Genomic DNA, 20218 nt, shown 5'->3' on the forward strand with positions numbered 1-20218 from the left:
AGAGACCGAAAACGTTTATAGATTTTGTAAGTTTATCGTTTTACTATAGTTTTTTTTTGCTTAAATTGTTTTACTATCATTTTTTGAAAGCGAATTGTATTACTATCATTGCTATATCAAAGTTTTTTGGTTTTGATTTTCTGTCAAACATTCTTATCATACTGTCCATTTTAATTAGTGAAAATGAACTGACCGACCATAATATTTTTACCACCAGTTACAACAGTAGAGGCAAATGAGTTGATAGTTAGAAAACAACGGTTATGGAGAACATTAATTTGTAATAAAGCCCAAAAATATATTTGAACACATTATACTTGTCCATTTGTGCTGAAAGTGAAAAATTAGAAGAAAAAAAAAGAAAAATGATATGCTGCGCTTAGTACCAAGCTGACGTGATAAAAAGAAAAGTGAATAGAATTCTCATTTATTACTATAAATTAGTAATTTGATTTTTTTTTCTGGATATGTTTACACACATATATATTCAAATATGGGTTTTATATCTGTTATTTCTTTGTGTTTTTGAACACTAAGGATTAGTGTTTTTTTGTTTATATTTATATTATTTTGTATTTTAGTGATTTTTTCAATTTTTTCTTTAACTATATTTGTTTCAAATTGTAGCTACATATTTTTATTTAAAATGTGATAGTTACAATATATTTTAACTAAGGCTAATAGTTTCAATGTTTTGTTTTGTTTTAGAAGGTACATAAATACTTACTATTGTATAAAATGTTGTATGTTTAAGAGTTTTGCAGAAAATCAAATATATTAGTATATATGTATTGTTGTCAGTTAATTTTATCTATACTATCATGAAGACATACCATCAGCCATTTCTTCAACTTCCTGAAGAGCTGTAGCATAAGCTTTATCATCTGAATAAGCTTCAAAGAATACCATTCGCCTCCCATCGTGGATTTGAACACAAACATAGGAAAGTGTTTCGATAGAAGAGGGATTCAAAATGAAAGGAACGTTTAGAAGGAGATAAGCCATATGATGGAGAGTCATAGAGTTTTATTCTTGGATATATATGATGGGAGAGAGTGGGATGAGTGGGATGAGTGGTGGGAGCGATGTTAATGGCTTGATTAATGTAGAACAGAGACAAAAACTGAAGCAATTAAACTTGCATTGATCAGAGTTCATGAGATCCGAAGAGGCACCGTGAATGTTTTCTAACAGCTTAATTAAAAGAGTGACACGTGTCAAATTTTGGAATAGCAAGTGCTGAGGTGGCTGCTTGTGGAGAGTTTCTCTTCAACTTTATTATTATAGATAGTTAATCAAATGATAATTTAGTTTCTAATAGAAATGAATTATCTACAACCAACGAATGTATGTCTTATCCCAAATTCTTCTTTTACCATTAGACTACCAAACGTACATATAACTTTGAACTCAATACCAATTCCTGATGTGTTAATATTTAATAGATCTGTAAATAAAACATCATATTTGAAAATTTAACAGGAAAATACCCCTTGCTTATTATGTGAATGGAAATTCTGAAGCCATCTTTAGTGGCAGTATGTAATTGAGTTTAGAAATTTTTACATTCTAAGACACATTATGACTTATGAATTACACATATAGACACATTCTGCTGGTCAGGCACTTTATGGATGTGTATTGTCCTTCATGCCCTCAAATTAGACCAACTATCTCATCTAATTAATTAAAGAGAAAAGACTATTTCTTATTATTGAAAAGTCACGAGTCACATATTCTCTCTCCATTCCTGATTTCAAAACTCAGATCTACTTTCCCTTTCCCAAATTCCCAACCCTAATTTCGAATCTCTTCCATTCTTCCTTCATCGTTCGTTGAATCACACCATGAACCCATATTTTTTTATGCTTGTTTTGTTTCCATGATTCCCTCTCCAACTTTCTACCCATCTTTCTCCGCTTCCCGATAATTCTCAGAAAACCCTTTTGATATCTTCAAACAAACCATGACGAAATTGAAGCCAAATAAGAAAGAGAATAAATCCAAGACTTCTGAGGAACCAACCCCTCGCAAATCGCAGCAGGAGGTTTTGTCCATGTCCACGTTTTATATACATGTCCACATTTTGGTTTGATCAATTGTGTCCATGTCCACGTTTTATATACATCCATGTCCACATTTTTACTCTGTCAATAAACATTTAATCGATTAATTTGTTTTTTTTTTGGGTCATTCTAAAATTCAACAACCTAGGTAGATAAAGGTTGTTCAGATGCAAAGTACGCTTGCTGTTTAAAGGGTCAAAGTTTGAGTCTTCGTCGGAGAATTTTAGGTTTAGAACTAAAAGATTAAAATTTTGGTCTGAACATTTTTTCATCTTTTCTGGGTTTTTGTTTGGAGGTTAGAGCGGTGGAACGACTTTTTCTGTTCTGAAGAGAACATGGGCGGTGGTTACTGGTGGCTGGAGTTGTCTTGGTGTCTAGACGGACATGGCTCCTTTCATCCAAACCCGAGTGAACTTAGAAGGCTCTGCTCTTTCGAACACGAAGACGTGAACTCCCTCTGCTCTTTATCTTCAAATGCTTTGAAAGCACTCTCTAGGAATAAGGATATTGAAAAGTGAACTCCCCAAAACCATTTAAATGCTTCGAAAGGTACAATTTTTGGATAATCTTCAAGTTCTAGCGACTCCACTGTGTTTGTAGTTGTATTTTCTATTGTATCCACAAATCAAACATGTATTTTTCCGTCCACGAGTAAATGTACTTGTCCATGGAACCTTGTCCACAATACTTTTTTTTGGATCGAACTCCTTGTACACAAAAAAAACTTCATACATATAAATTGTAGGTTTAGAAAAAGCTAAAAAAATATATGGATTAATAAAACTCTTTAAATGTTTGATATGAACTCGTCCATAAAAAAAAAATATGATACATTATTTTCAAATTTTAGATGAAAATGAGTATGTTCTTTCAAAAACCCGTCCACAAAATTTTACCTTTCTCCTCCTAGCTGTAGCTCGTTCCAGTTTCAAAAAAGCAGCGAAACCATGAATTTATTATTAAAATCTACTTCTTTTACACACAAAAGCTCATCACCCTTAGATCTATTGACATCCAACGGCTCCCCAGGAATCTAATTTATATTATGTTTGGTCCCCACAAACCAGTCAGAATTAAAAATTAATAAAACTCTAAGGATGGTTCGGTTCAGCCAGCGAGGGGCAGTATAGTCTATAATGTGATGTGTCATGAGAGAAAGTGTCCCTCCAGCAAGTTGTGTCTGAATGTGTTAAAAAAGATAAAAAAGTGTCCCAAACCGTTATCAACTCTTGAGTTTATAGTGATTAAATAACTGAAAAAATGTAAAAGTAGAGAGTTAGGAGATTTGCAAATAAAACCCTCACTTTTAACAGCTCGACCAAAAAAAGATGTTAGAACAAATGGGAACAACGCAAGGTTAAAGGTCACCAAAATGATTATAAATTGTTAGTTGTTATCGGACTGACTCGTCAAAGCTATCATTCCACTGTAATTACAAAACTCTTTTACAAGTCGGACATCTTCATGTAACATTCTGTTTCATTTTCAAATATTCAATTAACTCATTCTTTAAGAAACGAAAGCTCCAAATAAAAGCACAAAATATTGTTTTTATTCAAATGTAAAGTAAATAAGAAAATCAAATGTAAAACAGCCAAGTCCAACACATGATCAAAATGAAAGGCAACATCAAAAGGATTAACTTACATTTGACAGAACATAGGACTCTCTACATGATCAAAATAGACTTCGCGAGAAGCATCGGGTTCTTCAAGTTCTTCAACCACAACTTTCTTGGCAATGTTTTCCTTGAGATTGTAACTGATGAAATATAACGGGTTAATGGGAAGGGTCCAAGGTGAAAATATAAGCTCGCCAGTACTAAGTGTACCCCTGAATCTGTATCCATGATGAATGTCTATTAAATCTACCCAAGAAGGAACAACAATTGAAACTTTTGACCATTCTTGTTTATTGGCATCTTCTAGAATCCATAAGTGAACTTCACCGTTACGGGTAGGCCAACTCGTTATAGCTACCTTTCCAGTGTAGTTCACTACACATGGGATATCCTCAGGTAACTTAATGGCATTAAACTCTTCAGATATCAGATCGAAGCTTATCAAGGATGCTTCGTTTTTTATCCAAGCATAATAATACAGTATCCCATTTATGCATATCCCTTTAGTAATAGCACAAGGATGAGGAAGATGAGGATGCTTACATTCAATCATTCTCCATTTTCGTTGGGCTCCTAGAGTGTATACTTGATGCTCCTCCGACACAACTTTTGATCCACGTCTTTGACGACCTTGTAGTATCGTCATGCATAACACTTTGTATACATCATTCACTGGATCATACCCAAAAAAGGATATTATACCTCTTCTTGTAGTTTTGACTCTAGGTAACGTTAAGAACTGGCCCGTGCTAGGGTTTGAAATTATCACTTTCAAATCCATTAGACGGCAGAACAAGCCGCGGATTGGTGGAGAAAAAGCAGCCACATGGTCCTTATGTGGAGTTATGTTTAACCTATGACGATCAGAAGATGGATCAACCTGAGAGCAGGTTTGTAAGAACTGCTCTTCCACGTTAGTGCCGAAGACTGCTAAAAGAATCCGTGGTGAAGATCGAGCCAGGTACAGGTTGATAAAATCTTTGCTGCGTATTAAGGATAACCATTTTTTTGAAACGAAGACAAGACTGGCTACAGATTTGGTCGGAACTTTCAGGAGAATCTCTACGATCAGATCTAGTGGAATAATCCAAAACGGATCGTTTTCATCTTCTTTCTTCGTTAGACATTGCTGATTGATCTCGATCGTCTTCTTCCTCCTAGCTCTTTTCATGGTTCGATGATTCTATCTTTTGACCAAAACAAAACGAAACCCTAATATATATCTTCACGGCCATTCCAAATTTCCAATTTTCCCCTTTAATTTGTACTAGAGCCTAGAGGTGATTCGCACGCCTGTGCTGGATTAATTTATTTTTTTTACAAATTGTTTAATGACATTTTAAATATATAAATATCGGTTATTTAGATATTTTTAGGTTCTTACGAATTTAACCGGACTCGGAAAAATCTGATTCGAACCCCTTCTGGATATTTAAAATATGCGAACGAAGTTTAATTTCAAATCTAAAAAATCAATATGATATGTATCCGAACGTGTATCTATCTGAATGCATATATCTAAATGATTATGTACACGAAAAAAAATTTGTTAACCAGTTGAAATCTTGTCATTAATAGAACAATTTCATTAAGTGTGAAATTGACGTCGAATTATTATGCTAAATATAATTAATGAACTAGTTTAGAAAAATAAAAAAAATGTAAAAATGTAATAAAATACTTAAAATATGTAGTTTTGTATTTTTATAGTAAATGATGTCGAATTATTTGGAAAAGATAAAAAATGAAGTGATCAAATTAAAAAAAAATAAGATGTAAAAAATTAATTTTAAATAGGTAATTATTATTTTGTACTTCTGTTTTAATATAATAAACTAGATTTTGACCCGCGCTTTTAAAGCGCGGGATTATTTTTTGGTTGGAAATAATAATGTAATAATTTATAAACTGGATATCCATTCTTGTTAAACTTGTGTACATTATTTATTTTAATTTTTTGTGTGTTAAATTTTTGGATTTTGAAGAAAACTATATTTTGTGATTAGACATTAATTTCTTATTCAATATTTTAAAATATATGAAAAATAATCATGAGAAGTGTAATTTTTAGCTTTGTTAAGTGTTAATTTTTGACCCCAAACTCGCGGTCGAACCGATAAACCCGGTAATCTACGGTGAAATCGATAAACCCGATTACTCGTATATAATCCGGTTCAGATTTAATGAACAAATCCGTTAATTAAAAACTCGATAAAACTTGGTAAAAACCGAAAAACTCGTCATTAACCTGTGATTCAACACGTGTTGACCCGGTAAAACCCCCAAAAAAATCTAAAAATATTTCTAAAAAGCTAAAAAGACTTCTCATATATTTTGAATATTATAGAAAATTAAATAAATTATTTGTAAAACGTTAGAAATGGATTTGATATTAATCTTCATTATTATCCACCGATCTGTTATTATAGAATTTTCGATAAATAAGAATGAGTAATATTTCCTTTATGTGATCCGATCATCCGAGTGTATATAGAAAATAGAAGTTTTTGAACAAACTAATATTTATTGTATAAAATGAATATAGGAAAATGAAGATATTATATATATATATATATATATATTTTTTTTGTAAAGTAACAACTTTAAGAATTTGCTTGATCGAGGGTCAAATGGATCATATATTAGTTGGCAACCCTGATTATGATATATATTAGTTGCTATATACAATATAACCTCTATAAGTTAATATTCGATAAATTAATAATCTCTATAAATTAATAAATTTTGCTGGTCCCAACTTGGGTCGGTTCAAAATTTGATACAAATCGATAAAATAATAATATAATAATTTTTAAGTAAATCCTATGTAAATATAAAGTCCCTTTAAAAATATAAATTAATAATTTATGTGTATACATATTTTATATAAGTAAGAACTTATTATTATATTGTTTATTTTATGTTCACAATGGAATTATCTTTATATTTTCTTAACACTTAATATTTTTTGGTGAAATTTAGTAATATTATATCTAAAACCACATTTAAGTTATATACAATATGTGTTCAAAAAAAAGTTATACAATATATATTATATACACAATATAATATAATAAATTAATATAAATGTCAAATTTTTAAAAAATAACAATTAATGTCTTTACACTAAAATCAAATATTATTCTTATCTTATAAATATACCTTAAAATAAAAAAAAAATCTAAATAAAGAACCTTCCGTAAATTAATATTTCTATAAATTAATAAAATTTTAAATTCTCAACATTATTAATGAATAGAGGTTCTACTGTATTCGGTTAGATTTACAAACCGAATTTTTGTTTTCACAGCATATATAGGAAATAGAAGATTTGGAACAAACTAAACATAAACTAAACATAACTGAATAAAAAAAATATATGAAACAAAGGATATTATAGATATTTTTGTTCAAAAAATAAATTCTTGGAATAGTTTTATAGATAGTTTTGTTCAAAAAGAAAAGGTTTTATAGATAGCTAAGTTTTGGAATATTTGTTAACATGGTTAATATTTTTTTAGTCTAAAAAGGGATTGGGTAGCTATCTTTTTATTATAGATCGATATGTTGTTTAAATTAATTATTATATTTAATAAATAAAACCAAATCGTGGAATAATTTTATAGATAAGTTATTTTGTAATATTTGTTAACATGGTTTATATTTGGAGTCTAAGTAGGGACTGGGTAGTTATAGATTCATATTTTGTTTTGATTACAAAAAAAAAAGATCCATATATTGTTCAAATTATTTATTGATATTTTATTATGTCTATAAAAAGGAATAAAGTTTTGCAATATCCTTTCATAATGTAAAAATAACAATACGATGTAAGATAACTATTTAGTAAAATATATGGTAAATGATCGGAATATTTTTCTGGGTTTAGTGTCTCATTATGCTTTCCCGTGCTTGGTAGATAATGGTAAAAGTACATATTTGTTCGATCCAGAACATCTTATGGGAAGAAATAATTTTTAGTTCATGAACGTTAGTTTTCAATTTATGTCTACTAAATTATTCGTATATTCTATGATTGGATCAAGTTGTTGAATATTGAATGTCGAAAATCACCATCAGCCCCCACAGTTAAACCAAAGAACTGATTATCAAAGTATCTCGAACCCTGTGAATAGAAACCTCAAGCAAAACTCCGTAAAAGTACCTTTGAGTAATGGAGGAGGAAGTTTATCGCGGAACTATGCGAACCTTCTTGAAACCTCCTTTGATTTACCAGAACACGACCTCAAGCAAAACGTCATCTTCATCTTCGTTAAACACTCAGAAATACTCGGTCAAAAAAAAATATGCCTCATCACCTTTATAGTATATTAGAAATCATCCTTGAAAATTGAAATCTAAATCTGCCGTGATCTCTTGTAACAGATTGCTAAACTCATGGATAGCTTTTAGTTATGCCAAATTAACGTGTTCCTTTATTAATATTGGTATAAATAAAAAGAATTAGGAAAATACTAAATTTAATTAAAAGCATATGTTTAGATAAAGTGAGTGGCAGTATATTGTAATTATTTTCAAAACAGGAAGGCACCTCAAAAAAGGGTCTTCTGTTTTAATAGTATTGATTCAAGTATTTCTTTGCAATATGGTGTTTAATATTTGGGAATTTGCTAGGTAAACTTCTTAGAAAAAACAAATTAACAGAAAAGTCGCTTCTGTGTGGAATTAAAATCTTCTCGGCTAACAATAAAGTTGGATGCTAAACTGGCCTGAAGAAGGTGAGTCTCAAGTGGAAACTGAATTCACTTTAATCAAAAACGATCTTGTAAGCTAGAGTAAGTTTTCATTACAACAACTGATGATGATATGAAGATCTGTCAAAATATAAATTAAAAAAGAAAACCGAAGCTTGTTAGCTCCACACAAAACCAAAACTTTCATACTTGCGTGTGTATATATATATATATATATATAAAATCCACAAGCATATACAAAGTAATTGACGAAAAGACTGAATACATTGTTTTATCAGATGTCACAATTACAGTAATAATAAGGATCATTCACATACCTTTCACAGAACCATACAACTCTTTACATGATCGAAAAAGACTTGGATAGTATCAGAGTCATCTCCAATTCCATTAATCACAATGTCTCTGACTTTGTTATCCTTGGGATCGTAACAAATAACAAAGAACGGTTATGGGGTGCGATCGGTGTGAATATCATCTCCCCAGTACCAAGTATATCTGTCACAGGAGGAACCACAACCGAAGCTTGTTACAAAAATCAAAGCTTATTCTAATCAAGTCATACTTGCATTTGAATATTCCATAAGCATAGCCATTGATGAAAATTAAAGACGTAAATAAATTTGTTAAATCAGTTCCAATGATACTATCCGACGGAACTAAAATGAAACTTGGAAAAGAGAGAAAGTTAAGAAGGCAACACCAAAAGAACTAGCAATAACTCCCTTTCACAGAAACATGACTCTCGACATGATCAAATGGTTTGAATAAGATATCTCAATTCCAATAATAAGGAAAAGTTTTAAACTATATACGAACTACTATATGGAACTTAGATAAAACTTAATGATCTCTCCAATGGAAACTGATACTGTAATCAGCTTTGCAAAGCTTACCTACATCAATGTGTTTTGCTTCTTCATCAAGTAACAAAACTCAAAAGGCAACCAAAATGATAAAGAAGCCAATACAAAACTCTTTATCACACACAATAACTAAAAAAAAAGCCAAACCGAAGTTTGTTAGCTCCACACAAAACAAAAACTTAAGTAACTCATACAATTACATATATAATCCACAAGCATATCCAAAGTAATTGACGAAAAGACTGAATACATTGTTTTATCACAATTACAGTAATAATGATTAACATACCTTTCACAGAATCATACAACTCTCTACATGATCGAAAAATACTTGGATAGTATCAGAGTCATCTCCAATTCCATTAATCGCAATTTCTCTGACCTTTTTGTCCTTGGGATCGTAACAAATAAAAAAGAAAGGGTTACGGGATAAAAGCGGTGCGAATATCATCTCCCCAGTACGAAGTATACCCCAGAACCTGAACAGGATCGTATGCAACCATCCAAGTAAATCTGAGACAGGAGGAATCACAGCAGCAACTTTTGTCCATACTTCTTTGTTGGCATCTTCCAGAACCCATAGGTCAAGGTTGCTGTTATATGCATGACTTGATATGGTTATCTTTCCAGTGTGATTCGTCAGAGAACCATACTGTTGAAGCATCTGATCCTCAGGTAGCTTAGTAACATTAAAGTCTTCAGAACTCAGATCAAAGCTCATTAGAGATCGTTTTTGTTTGTAAGACGCTAAATAATACATAACCCCATCCCTGCATATCCCTTGATGTCCAGAATAATGACGATGTGGATGCTTACACTCGACCATTCTCCATTTTTGTTTAGCTCCTACAGTGATCACCTGATGCTCCTCCGACATAATATCCTCCCATGGCACAACATCACCACCACCACGAGACATGTTACTACGTTTAGTTACCACCGTCATGCACAACACTTTGTACACATCATTAACTGGATCATATCCAAAAACAGATAATATTTCTTGCCTCCTTGTTTTGACTTTAGGTAACGATACGAACTGACCCGTGCTAGGGTTTCCGACAATCATCTTGGTACCCTTCCGACCGCAGATCAAGCCGCGAACAGGTGGAGTAAATTCATACGGTAGATACGGATCTAGTTTATAGCTAACCTTGTCATGGTTCGAAAACGACGCATGGTCTTGAGACAAGGAGTGAAAGCCCTGCATCTGCATGTTGCTGCCGCCACGGTGTACTGAGATAAGATGACGCGGCTGAGTCGAAGATCGAGTCATGTACAACTTGGTGAACTCTTTGTCAAGGATTATCGATGACAAGTGTTTAGAAGCGAAACGGAGCCTGGCTATGGATCTCGGCGGCATTTTCATGAGAATCTCTACGTTCAGGTCATTAGGAAGCTTCTTAAACGGATCCTTTACATTCCTTTCGTCTCGTTTCTTAGACCTCTTGACCCTTTTCATCATTGTTTTCAACTCCGCCTCTCACTGTTTGATTCTTTTGACTCTTAAATCTAATGTCTTTTTTTCTTAAACCTAGATATGAATTTTTTATATACTTGTAGATGTCTGGGCCAAGATCCAGCCGACTAAGAATTCTAACTTGTTTTTCTAAATGAGACAAGCAAAGTTTCGAAATAGTATGGGCCGAAACCCAAGTAATTCTCTAAAAGTCGAAACCGACTAGTAATTCAAACTTGTTTTTTTAAATGAGTCAAACAAAGTTAAAAGGTATGACCGAGACCCAACTATTTCTCTAAAGGTCCAAATCGACTAGAAATTTGAATATGCTTTTCTTTATTAGGTAACTAAAGTTTAATTTTGTATGACTAATCAAATGGAATTTAGTTTTAAACAGAAATGAAATCTAGAATCAACGAATATGTATTTTATCCTAAATTCTTTTTTTACTACTATGCTACCACTATTTATGTGTCTACAACACCAAATCCTTGATGTGTTAATATTTTATAGATTTGTAAATTATAAACATAATATTTTGAAATGTAACAAAAAATACTCTTTCTATATTATTTGAATGAAAATACCCTTAAACCATTTTAGTGTCAGTATATAATAAAGTTTCTAGAGATTAAATAATTGAAAATGTAAAAATATAAAGAAATGAGAAATGGTATCTCTCCTATAAGAAACTTTCCTCATTTGCCAATGGTTTAATATTTTATTGGTTGTTGTTTTTTTGAGAAAATGATTTAAGAAAATCGGATAGGTTTTGAGCGATAATAATGCTCTTATGAGTAATGACAATTGTATAAAAGAGTATACAACTGAAAAAAAAATTGTTATTTCTTTGTTTTATTGCAGAAAACTTTCATATAACCCGACAAATTAAGTTGCATTTTTTTTTTTGAACTGGCATTAAGTTGCTTGTTTCTATTGTCTGTTTCACGTAGCATCTCAAACCGGTCATTGTTGACCCACGAACGAAGAATGTAAATGGGAAGCTGAATATCTCTGGCTTCTTAATCAAGTAAGAGTGGACATAGCTGATATGCATTAGCTTCTTCAGATCCTTAATTCCACTGGTGTTAAACCAGGAAAGTGTCCAGCATATAACTGCAAGCAAGAGGACGTAATATATCATGTAAACTTATTGCAAATTCTTGTTCAGAGTTTTTGAAGAACTCTGCAAATTAAAATAGAAGAATGACAAAAATTAAAAGGAAATTTCGATTGAGGAAATTTTTTGTTTTAGAAAATTTTTAATAAATATAATGATTAAAATACTTTTCAAAAAATCCGTTTTCCTTTTCTACTAAATTTTCTTATATCTAAAAAGGGAAATACCCTACCAAATATTCTAATAAATGGAAAATTTCCTCCCATTTCCCTTATATATTCAAAACAATTGGGGTATAAATTAAGAAGGAACTCTGAGACCAGAAGAAGAGCGAAGGCAATTATGAGTTCTATGAAAGCTTCTTTGCTTCTATACTTTCTATTTTTTCTCCATCTCCAGCACTACTTTTTTCAAGCCACCTCACGATCTACTACACGTTTAGCCACCGCTGATCCAAGCCATGTCAATCTTCCGGTCCAGTCAGTTGAGTCGAAACATGACGGTAACGCTTTTGCTGACAAAGCAGCGGAACTAGCTGTCGTTGTTAAGAAAGGAGGTGGCGGAGGTGGACACGGCGGAGGTGGCGGAGGTGGCGGAGGTGGACGTGGCGGAGGTGGACGTGGAGGTGGACGCAGCTCTGGTGGAGGAGGACGAGGAGTGTATCCAGGTTTTGGAGTAGGTGGTGGACGCAGCTCTGGTGGAGGAGGACGAGGAGTGTATCCAGGTTTTGGAGTAGGTGGTGGATTTCATCACCATGGTGGTAACCGTTCAAGCGGCGACCGGAAAAGTGTTAGCGTTCTACTTGGTTTATCGACTTTACTCGGTTTAGTTTTGGGTTTTTAGGGTTTCTTTGTTTGATATTACCGGTTTAGGTTAAATGTTTGATGCTGGTATTTATTTCTACTGGTTTGCTCTTTGGGTTTATTAGAATTTTGTTCGGAGCTAGTTGTTTTAAAATCATTGATTTAAGAAAGAGAAAAAGACTAGAATAGCACTAAACCAAGTTTTTGTTCCCAAAGTAGCACTCAAGGCTCAAAGTCACAAAAATAGGTTTCATTAAAAAGGTAATGTACACTTATACCCCTAGGGTTAATTAATCCAAACTTTAGGGTTTAGAGTTAAGGGGTGGGGTTTTGGAATTAGGGTTTAAAATTTTATAAATAATAAATAATAAAATAAAAAATAAAAATTTTAAAAACAGTTTCAAAAAGTATTTTTAAATTATAAAAATAAAATCTGAAAAAATAAAAAAAAATTTGAAATTTTTTTTTTTTTTTTAAAATTATAAAAATTTCGAATCTGAAAACATATAATCTGAAACTATAAAAAAAATTTTATTTTTTTTTTATTTTTATTTTTATTTTATTTTTATTTTTATTTATTTTAGTTTGTTTATTTAATTTTAAACCAAGGGTATTATAGATATTTTACCCTTTAATGAATGTCATTTTTGTGACTTTCTCCTTCTAGTGCTATTTTTGAGACATAAACTTCAAAAGGTGCTATTATTTACAATTGCCCTTTAAGAAAAGGCATAATAAGATCTTAACTAAGATTTTTCTCAACCTCTTTCAATCCGTAAATACTTTGGGTTGATTAATACAACAACACTCGTTATATACAAATTTCAACATAAGGAGTTCTTCAACAACCAACATAAAAAGTTTTACGTTACTACTAAAACTGAGAAAGACGATTACATTGTGAACCAAGGATATACCGGAAATAACCCAAAAAAAAAAACAAACAAAGAGTCTTTGTTTCTAAATTTTAAAGTCTCTCCGGTGACATCTATCAAAGTTAGTTTGAGAGTGAACGCAAGAAAGCATCAATCATCAAGCCTCACTCACAAGCTTCTTCCAAGGACTCGTTTACTGGTTTTAATCCAGTTTTACCATTGCTAGATCTCGAACAAGGGCTTTCGTGGACAGCATTAATCAGTGTTCTTGTTTCTTGGGATCATTTTTGTTCTGAACTGCTCCTGCGCTGTGTCGTCCGGTTAATGGCTGTCTCTCTTCACGAGACAAAGAGCTGACTGCGACGCTGAAGCTTTTTCTCCAAGAAAGGATGAGTTTTGGCCGAGTCAAAGGAAGCTAGAAAGATACTTGGAACATAAGCTACCTTGTCACATCATACTTTTTTTCCCTCGTTACTCTGTTTAAAATTTTAAAAGACGTAGGACCCACGTCACAACTCAAAAGAAACCTTTTATCCTTTCGCAGCAAAATTCTTACAGATAATTCATAAAACAATAGACAAAATTGGTCGGATTGTCCAACAAATAGCCTTCGAAAAAGTTAACCACCAACGAGAGATTGACATGTGTACTGTAATATACAAACACACTATGGATGTTCAGACACGAATTAATGTGAGTGAATAACAAAACCGTGAACACTCAATAATATGATTTGATTCCAATTTGTAAAGTCAAATTTAGATCGGAGATCTTGTAATAATTTCTATAAAATATAACGCAAACCCACTTATATTGGCATATTTCAGGCCCACGCTAAGTTTTGTAATGTAAAAGGCCCAACAGGTAAATACCTCAACAATGATCGAGGGTAATCTCGTCATTTAAAGTTTCGAAGGGAGACGAACCAATCCGTCTTTCGCTCTTACTCGGTCAACAAACCACTCGAAGACGAACACGTGTCACATTGTGGTTGGCTTCACGATGAGCGCATCGGGTGCTATATAAATGCCGTTAAGGCCTCATAACGGTTTTCTAATTTCCCGCTAGAAAGAGAAGAGAAGTGAAAGAAGAAGATGGCGATGGAAGTAGCAACACCGGCTTTTGCACCGATCACATCTGTAACGGCCCGGTTCCTAGCCCAAAAATTTTCTTAAGGAGAGCCCGTTAAGACTGCAGCCCATTAGGGTAAATGACCTAGGGTTCCCTCCTTTTCCTATAAATAAAGCTGCCTCCTCTCATTTTTCTCTCATTCTGAAACTAGAGCGAAGCTCTGCAGAGATTTAGAGAGACTAGAAAACCCTAGCCGTCAAGCTTCCCTTTTCCTCTTCTCTCTTCTTCTCTCACGCCTCCTCTCTCTCCCTCTCCCTCTCCTTTCTCTTTCCGTTGGTTCTCTTCCTCTCTCCTCGCCGTGAGTCCCCCGAGAGCAAGCCGAGCCGCCGGTGGTGGTGGTGGTGGTCGTCCAAGTGGTGATGGGGTGATCGTCCGAGTGTGGTGATGGTGGTGGATGTGTGGTGTTGTGGTGGTGACCAGATCTCGTCTCTCTTGTTTACTTGTTCCAGATCTGTTCAGATCTCATCCCCTTTGTCTCCTGTTCCAGATCCAGATCCAGATCTAGGCTAAGGTGGAGTGTTTCGAACCCAACCTTCTTTCATGGTTCTGTATACTCCTTTATGTTGGAGTTAGGCTTGATTAGACCCTGATTGGGAGTTAGGTTGATAGGACATGGTATTGCTAGGATGATAGATGAATGAATCATGATGCATAAGAACCCTCATACTGATAAATGGGACTTGATGAACTGAATTGAATTGTCGTGGTAATGATTGATTGGTAGTTGATACTTGTATGTTTGGTTGTGTTGTCCCATGTGTTGTTGTGATTGAAGTTAGGATGCTAGAGAGGAACAAATGCTAGGATGATAGATGAGCAATGATTATAAACGTTATTGAAGTAGAACTTGAATGCGATGTGTATTGTGTGTGACACCGATAACGGGTGGCGTCTAGTGATTTAGTCCAAGTTCAAGTATGAATGAAAAGGGAAAGTAATTGGGAATGGGGAGGATTAAGTGAAAACGATAAGGAAGTGAAATGATAAGTAAAAGTATGAAAGAAGGATGTTAAGGTTAAGCATGGGTGGGAAAGCATATAGAGAGTCTAAGGTTTGTAGGTGGGGTAAGTGGTCCAAGCTAGGTATCCATAGGAGATGTGGCGAATCCACATGAATATGGAAGCACCCATAGGAGATGTGGCGAATCCACATGAATATGGGGTAGAAGCCTAGTGGGGGGCTACCCACTGAGGAAAAGAGGAAAAGAGGAAAAGAGGAAAAGATGAGAAGTTGAAAAGGATGTGCATTGTAGGGTTTTAGCTCATGGTCGGGTAACGGGGAGTTAAAGGTGTCATAGGGTCGGGTCGGACGGACAAGAGGAGTCGGTTAAGTCTAGGGTTTGACGTGTGTGGCAATGAGTGAGATCATTGTATTGATTGATCGCTAGGTTGTTAGAAATGAATGGAAGTGATTGTGGAAATTGCAGATAACATTAGGAAATGATGAAAATGCATTAACTGATTGTAGTGGCTAGTCAGTCCTAGTTCCCGCATGGAGTAGTATAGAGTGTCATGCGGGCAGGCTGGTCTAGAACCACTTCACTGAGTAACTTGTTGCTCACCCCTCCATTTCCATTTTTCCTGTGCGCAGGACTGTAAGTAGAAGTATATGGATGTGGGTATGACGGTATTTCAAAGAAGGTTATGCGCTCGTCTCTCGGGACCAGTAACGGGACACGTAGGGTTGTCTAGATGAGTAGACACGTGTCCATAACGCCCCTTCGATAACCCCGGTCGGACTCCGGGGAATCGGGCTGTTACAATTGGTATCAGAGCGGGTTAAGATCCCTTAGTTCTGTCCTAAGGGATCAGCATTTCCGACGTTTTCGAAAAAAAAAAAAAAAAAAAAAAAAAAAAAAAAAAACTTGTTTTCATTAAAAGAAAAGAGTTTGTAAAAGTTTTGTTTCTTCTAACACTCCTGGAAATGATTTCAAAACCACCCATTATATCTATACGTTATTATGATTTTGATCGGATCCATTGTATTTGCAAAATTTCTTTTTGAGCTTAATTCATTCATTGGTTTTTAAAAGATCCCCGAGCAAAGTTGTTCTCGCCTTGTGTGCCTCCCTTGTATGATGTGTGATTGTGTGAGTTCCTTTTGTTATCGGATGTTAAGTTTGGAAGTCTAGGGCTTGGAATTCGGGGACGAATTCCGATTAACAGGGGAGAATTGTAACGGCCCGGTTCCTAGCCCAAAAATTTTCTTAAGGAGAGCCCGTTAAGACTGCAGCCCATTAGGGTAAATGACCTAGGGTTCCCTCCTTTTCCTATAAATAAAGCTGCCTCCTCTCATTTTTCTCTCATTCTGAAACTAGAGCGAAGCTCTGCAGAGATTTAGAGAGACTAGAAAACCCTAGCCGTCAAGCTTCCCTTTTCCTCTTCTCTCTTCTTCTCTCACGCCTCCTCTCTCTCCCTCTCCCTCTCCTTTCTCTTTCCGTTGGTTCTCTTCCTCTCTCCTCGCCGTGAGTCCCCCGAGAGCAAGCCGAGCCGCCGGTGGTGGTGGTGGTGGTCGTCCAAGTGGTGATGGGGTGATCGTCCGAGTGTGGTGATGGTGGTGGATGTGTGGTGTTGTGGTGGTGACCAGATCTCGTCTCTCTTGTTTACTTGTTCCAGATCTGTTCAGATCTCATCCCCTTTGTCTCCTGTTCCAGATCCAGATCCAGATCTAGGCTAAGGTGGAGTGTTTCGAACCCAACCTTCTTTCATGGTTCTGTATACTCCTTTATGTTGGAGTTAGGCTTGATTAGACCCTGATTGGGAGTTAGGTTGATAGGACATGGTATTGCTAGGATGATAGATGAATGAATCATGATGCATAAGAACCCTCATACTGATAAATGGGACTTGATGAACTGAATTGAATTGTCGTGGTAATGATTGATTGGTAGTTGATACTTGTATGTTTGGTTGTGTTGTCCCATGTGTTGTTGTGATTGAAGTTAGGATGCTAGAGAGGAACAAATGCTAGGATGATAGATGAGCAATGATTATAAACGTTATTGAAGTAGAACTTGAATGCGATGTGTATTGTGTGTGACACCGATAACGGGTGGCGTCTAGTGATTTAGTCCAAGTTCAAGTATGAATGAAAAGGGAAAGTAATTGGGAATGGGGAGGATTAAGTGAAAACGATAAGGAAGTGAAATGATAAGTAAAAGTATGAAAGAAGGATGTTAAGGTTAAGCATGGGTGGGAAAGCATATAGAGAGTCTAAGGTTTGTAGGTGGGGTAAGTGGTCCAAGCTAGGTATCCATAGGAGATGTGGCGAATCCACATGAATATGGAAGCACCCATAGGAGATGTGGCGAATCCACATGAATATGGGGTAGAAGCCTAGTGGGGGGCTACCCACTGAGGAAAAGAGGAAAAGAGGAAAAGAGGAAAAGATGAGAAGTTGAAAAGGATGTGCATTGTAGGGTTTTAGCTCATGGTCGGGTAACGGGGAGTTAAAGGTGTCATAGGGTCGGGTCGGACGGACAAGAGGAGTCGGTTAAGTCTAGGGTTTGACGTGTGTGGCAATGAGTGAGATCATTGTATTGATTGATCGCTAGGTTGTTAGAAATGAATGGAAGTGATTGTGGAAATTGCAGATAACATTAGGAAATGATGAAAATGCATTAACTGATTGTAGTGGCTAGTCAGTCCTAGTTCCCGCATGGAGTAGTATAGAGTGTCATGCGGGCAGGCTGGTCTAGAACCACTTCACTGAGTAACTTGTTGCTCACCCCTCCATTTCCATTTTTCCTGTGCGCAGGACTGTAAGTAGAAGTATATGGATGTGGGTATGACGGTATTTCAAAGAAGGTTATGCGCTCGTCTCTCGGGACCAGTAACGGGACACGTAGGGTTGTCTAGATGAGTAGACACGTGTCCATAACGCCCCTTCGATAACCCCGGTCGGACTCCGGGGAATCGGGCTGTTACAACATCACCGGAGATAAACATCGTCCTCGCTGCGACGGCGAAGAAGGCTTCCGTTGAGACTCACAAGAAGAACAGGATCCAAGTCTCCAACACGAAGAAACCTTTGTTCTTCTACGTTAATCTCGCCAAGGTTGTTTTTTGTTGATTCGTGTTTGTTAGTATTCCAAAGAGAACAATTGTGTTTTTGATTCTTTATTCGGCTGATGCAGAGGTACATTCAGCAACACAACGAGGTCGAGCTCTCTGCGCTTGGAATGGGTAATTAATTACATCCTTAATCTTCTTTAAAAGCTTGTTGATGGTGTGTGTATTTACTTTTAACTGTTTGTTTTTGTAAATAGCAATAACTACCGTGGTAACAATCTCTGAGATCTTGAAGAACAATGGATTGGCTACAGAGAAGAGTAAGTTTAAAGTCTCTCTCTCTCTCTCTCTCTCTCTCTTTCATGATAAAAAAAAAACTTTCGTCTGATTCAAGAATGTGTTTTCATGTTTGTTCAGAAGTGTTGACATCGACAGTGGGAATGAAAGACGAGACTAAAGGAAAGATGGTTCAGAAGGCAAAGGCAAGTCTTTTCTTTCTTTACCATCTAACGTCATGATTCTTATTTTACATCTCTTTGTATTTATGTGTTACGCAGATTGAGATTGTGTTGGGAAAGTCAGCCAAGTTTGACTCTTTGGTGCCGCCTGTGACCAACGGCAAGACTCCTGAGGAGGTAGCCAAAGCAGAGACGGAGGCGGCTGTTGAAGTACAAGAAGCTGCAGCCACCGAGGCATAAGACTGATCTGGCTCAGAAACACAAGAAAGATCGTTCCATCTTTTTAATGTTTTGTTGTTTTTGTTTCACTTGTGACATATCGAACATAATACTCTAGATATGTAAATAATAAGTACATTGACGGTTTAACTGTGTTTCGTGACAAGCAGTCATACAGATAAAAACAATATATCTACAAATATATTGAGTTTTTGGTAAATACTTTATATACTGAAGCCTATAAACTTTAGTGTTGTTTTAAGATTTCTACCATGTTCTACATTTGTATTAATGTATGATAAACTCTTTTTCATGGTAAATAAGCATCGTTTAATTGTTTTTATCAATTAATTTAGTAAAACTTCATAATACTCCCTAAATCGATGAATTAACCACTATAAAATTATGATTTTCTTGATAAACGGAGACGAAAAAGGCTCCAAACCTCTTTGAACATCATCACATGTTAGTGCATGATGAAACTAGGCATTAAAACAATATTGTCATATTTTTTGATTTTTTTTCAAAATCTATGGGCTAACCCCTACAAATATCTTGAGTTTTTGGTAAATACTTTATATACTGAAGCCTATAATCTTTAGTGTTGTTTTAAAATTTCTACCATATTGTAAATTTGTATTAATGTATGCTAAACTTCTTTTCATGGTAAATGAGCATCGTTCAATTTTTTTATCAATTAATTTAATAAAACTTCATAATACTCTATAAATCGATGGAGTAACCACTATAAAATTATTATTTTCTTGATAAACGGAGACGACAAAGGCTCCAAACCTCTTTGAACATCATCATATGTTAGTGAACGATGCAACTAGGCATTAAAACAATATTGTCATATTTTTTGAAATTTTCTC

General features: G+C 34.9%; 4 protein-coding genes across 6 annotated transcripts; 2 read left to right on the top strand and 2 right to left on the bottom strand.

The window, feature by feature from the left end:
• Nucleotides 1–59: 59 nt before the first annotated feature.
• LOC103850033 (F-box/kelch-repeat protein At3g04660-like) lies at nt 60–6714 on the bottom strand. Its single transcript, XM_033291177.1, has one exon. The coding sequence runs from the start codon at nt 4856–4858 to the stop codon at nt 3710–3712; it is 1149 nt and encodes a 382-aa protein (XP_033147068.1). The 5' UTR covers nt 4859–6714; the 3' UTR covers nt 60–3709.
• A 485-nt stretch (nt 6715–7199) lies between these two features.
• On the bottom strand, nt 7200–10790 carry LOC103850032 (F-box/kelch-repeat protein At3g04660-like). 2 transcript variants are annotated; one of them, XM_033291147.1, is made up of 2 exons: nt 9558–10790; nt 7200–8900 (listed from the first exon to the last, which is right to left on the bottom strand). In XM_033291147.1, exon 1 carries the CDS (start codon nt 10731–10733, stop codon nt 9561–9563), a length of 1173 nt encoding a protein of 390 aa, XP_033147038.1. In that variant the 5' UTR covers nt 10734–10790; the 3' UTR covers nt 7200–8900; nt 9558–9560. The 2 variants fall into 2 exon arrangements, with proteins under 2 accessions (XP_033147038.1, XP_009124984.2); XM_009126736.2 differs by having other exon boundaries at nt 7200–10790.
• Nucleotides 10791–12148: 1358 nt separating this feature from the next.
• Nucleotides 12149–12750, top strand: LOC103850062 (glycine-rich cell wall structural protein 1). The gene has a single exon (XM_009126767.3). The coding sequence runs from the start codon at nt 12190–12192 to the stop codon at nt 12688–12690; it is 501 nt and encodes a 166-aa protein (XP_009125015.1). The 5' UTR covers nt 12149–12189; the 3' UTR covers nt 12691–12750.
• Nucleotides 12751–13211: 461 nt separating this feature from the next.
• LOC103850036 (uncharacterized protein At2g34160-like) lies at nt 13212–19572 on the top strand. 2 transcript variants are annotated; one of them, XM_033291670.1, is made up of 6 exons: nt 13212–14660; nt 18586–18712; nt 18786–18840; nt 18924–18986; nt 19084–19148; nt 19224–19572. In XM_033291670.1, the coding sequence occupies exons 1-6, from the start codon at nt 14620–14622 to the stop codon at nt 19362–19364; spliced, it is 492 nt and encodes a 163-aa protein (XP_033147561.1). In that variant the 5' UTR covers nt 13212–14619; the 3' UTR covers nt 19365–19572. The 2 variants fall into 2 exon arrangements, with proteins under 2 accessions (XP_033147561.1, XP_009124986.1); XM_009126738.3 differs by having other exon boundaries at nt 13217–14660; nt 18792–18840.
• The last annotated feature ends 646 nt before the right edge of the window (nt 19573–20218 follow it).

This window comes from Brassica rapa, chromosome A01, assembly GCF_000309985.2.
Source record: "Brassica rapa cultivar Chiifu-401-42 chromosome A01, CAAS_Brap_v3.01, whole genome shotgun sequence".
Lineage (NCBI taxonomy): Eukaryota > Viridiplantae > Streptophyta > Magnoliopsida > Brassicales > Brassicaceae > Brassica > Brassica rapa.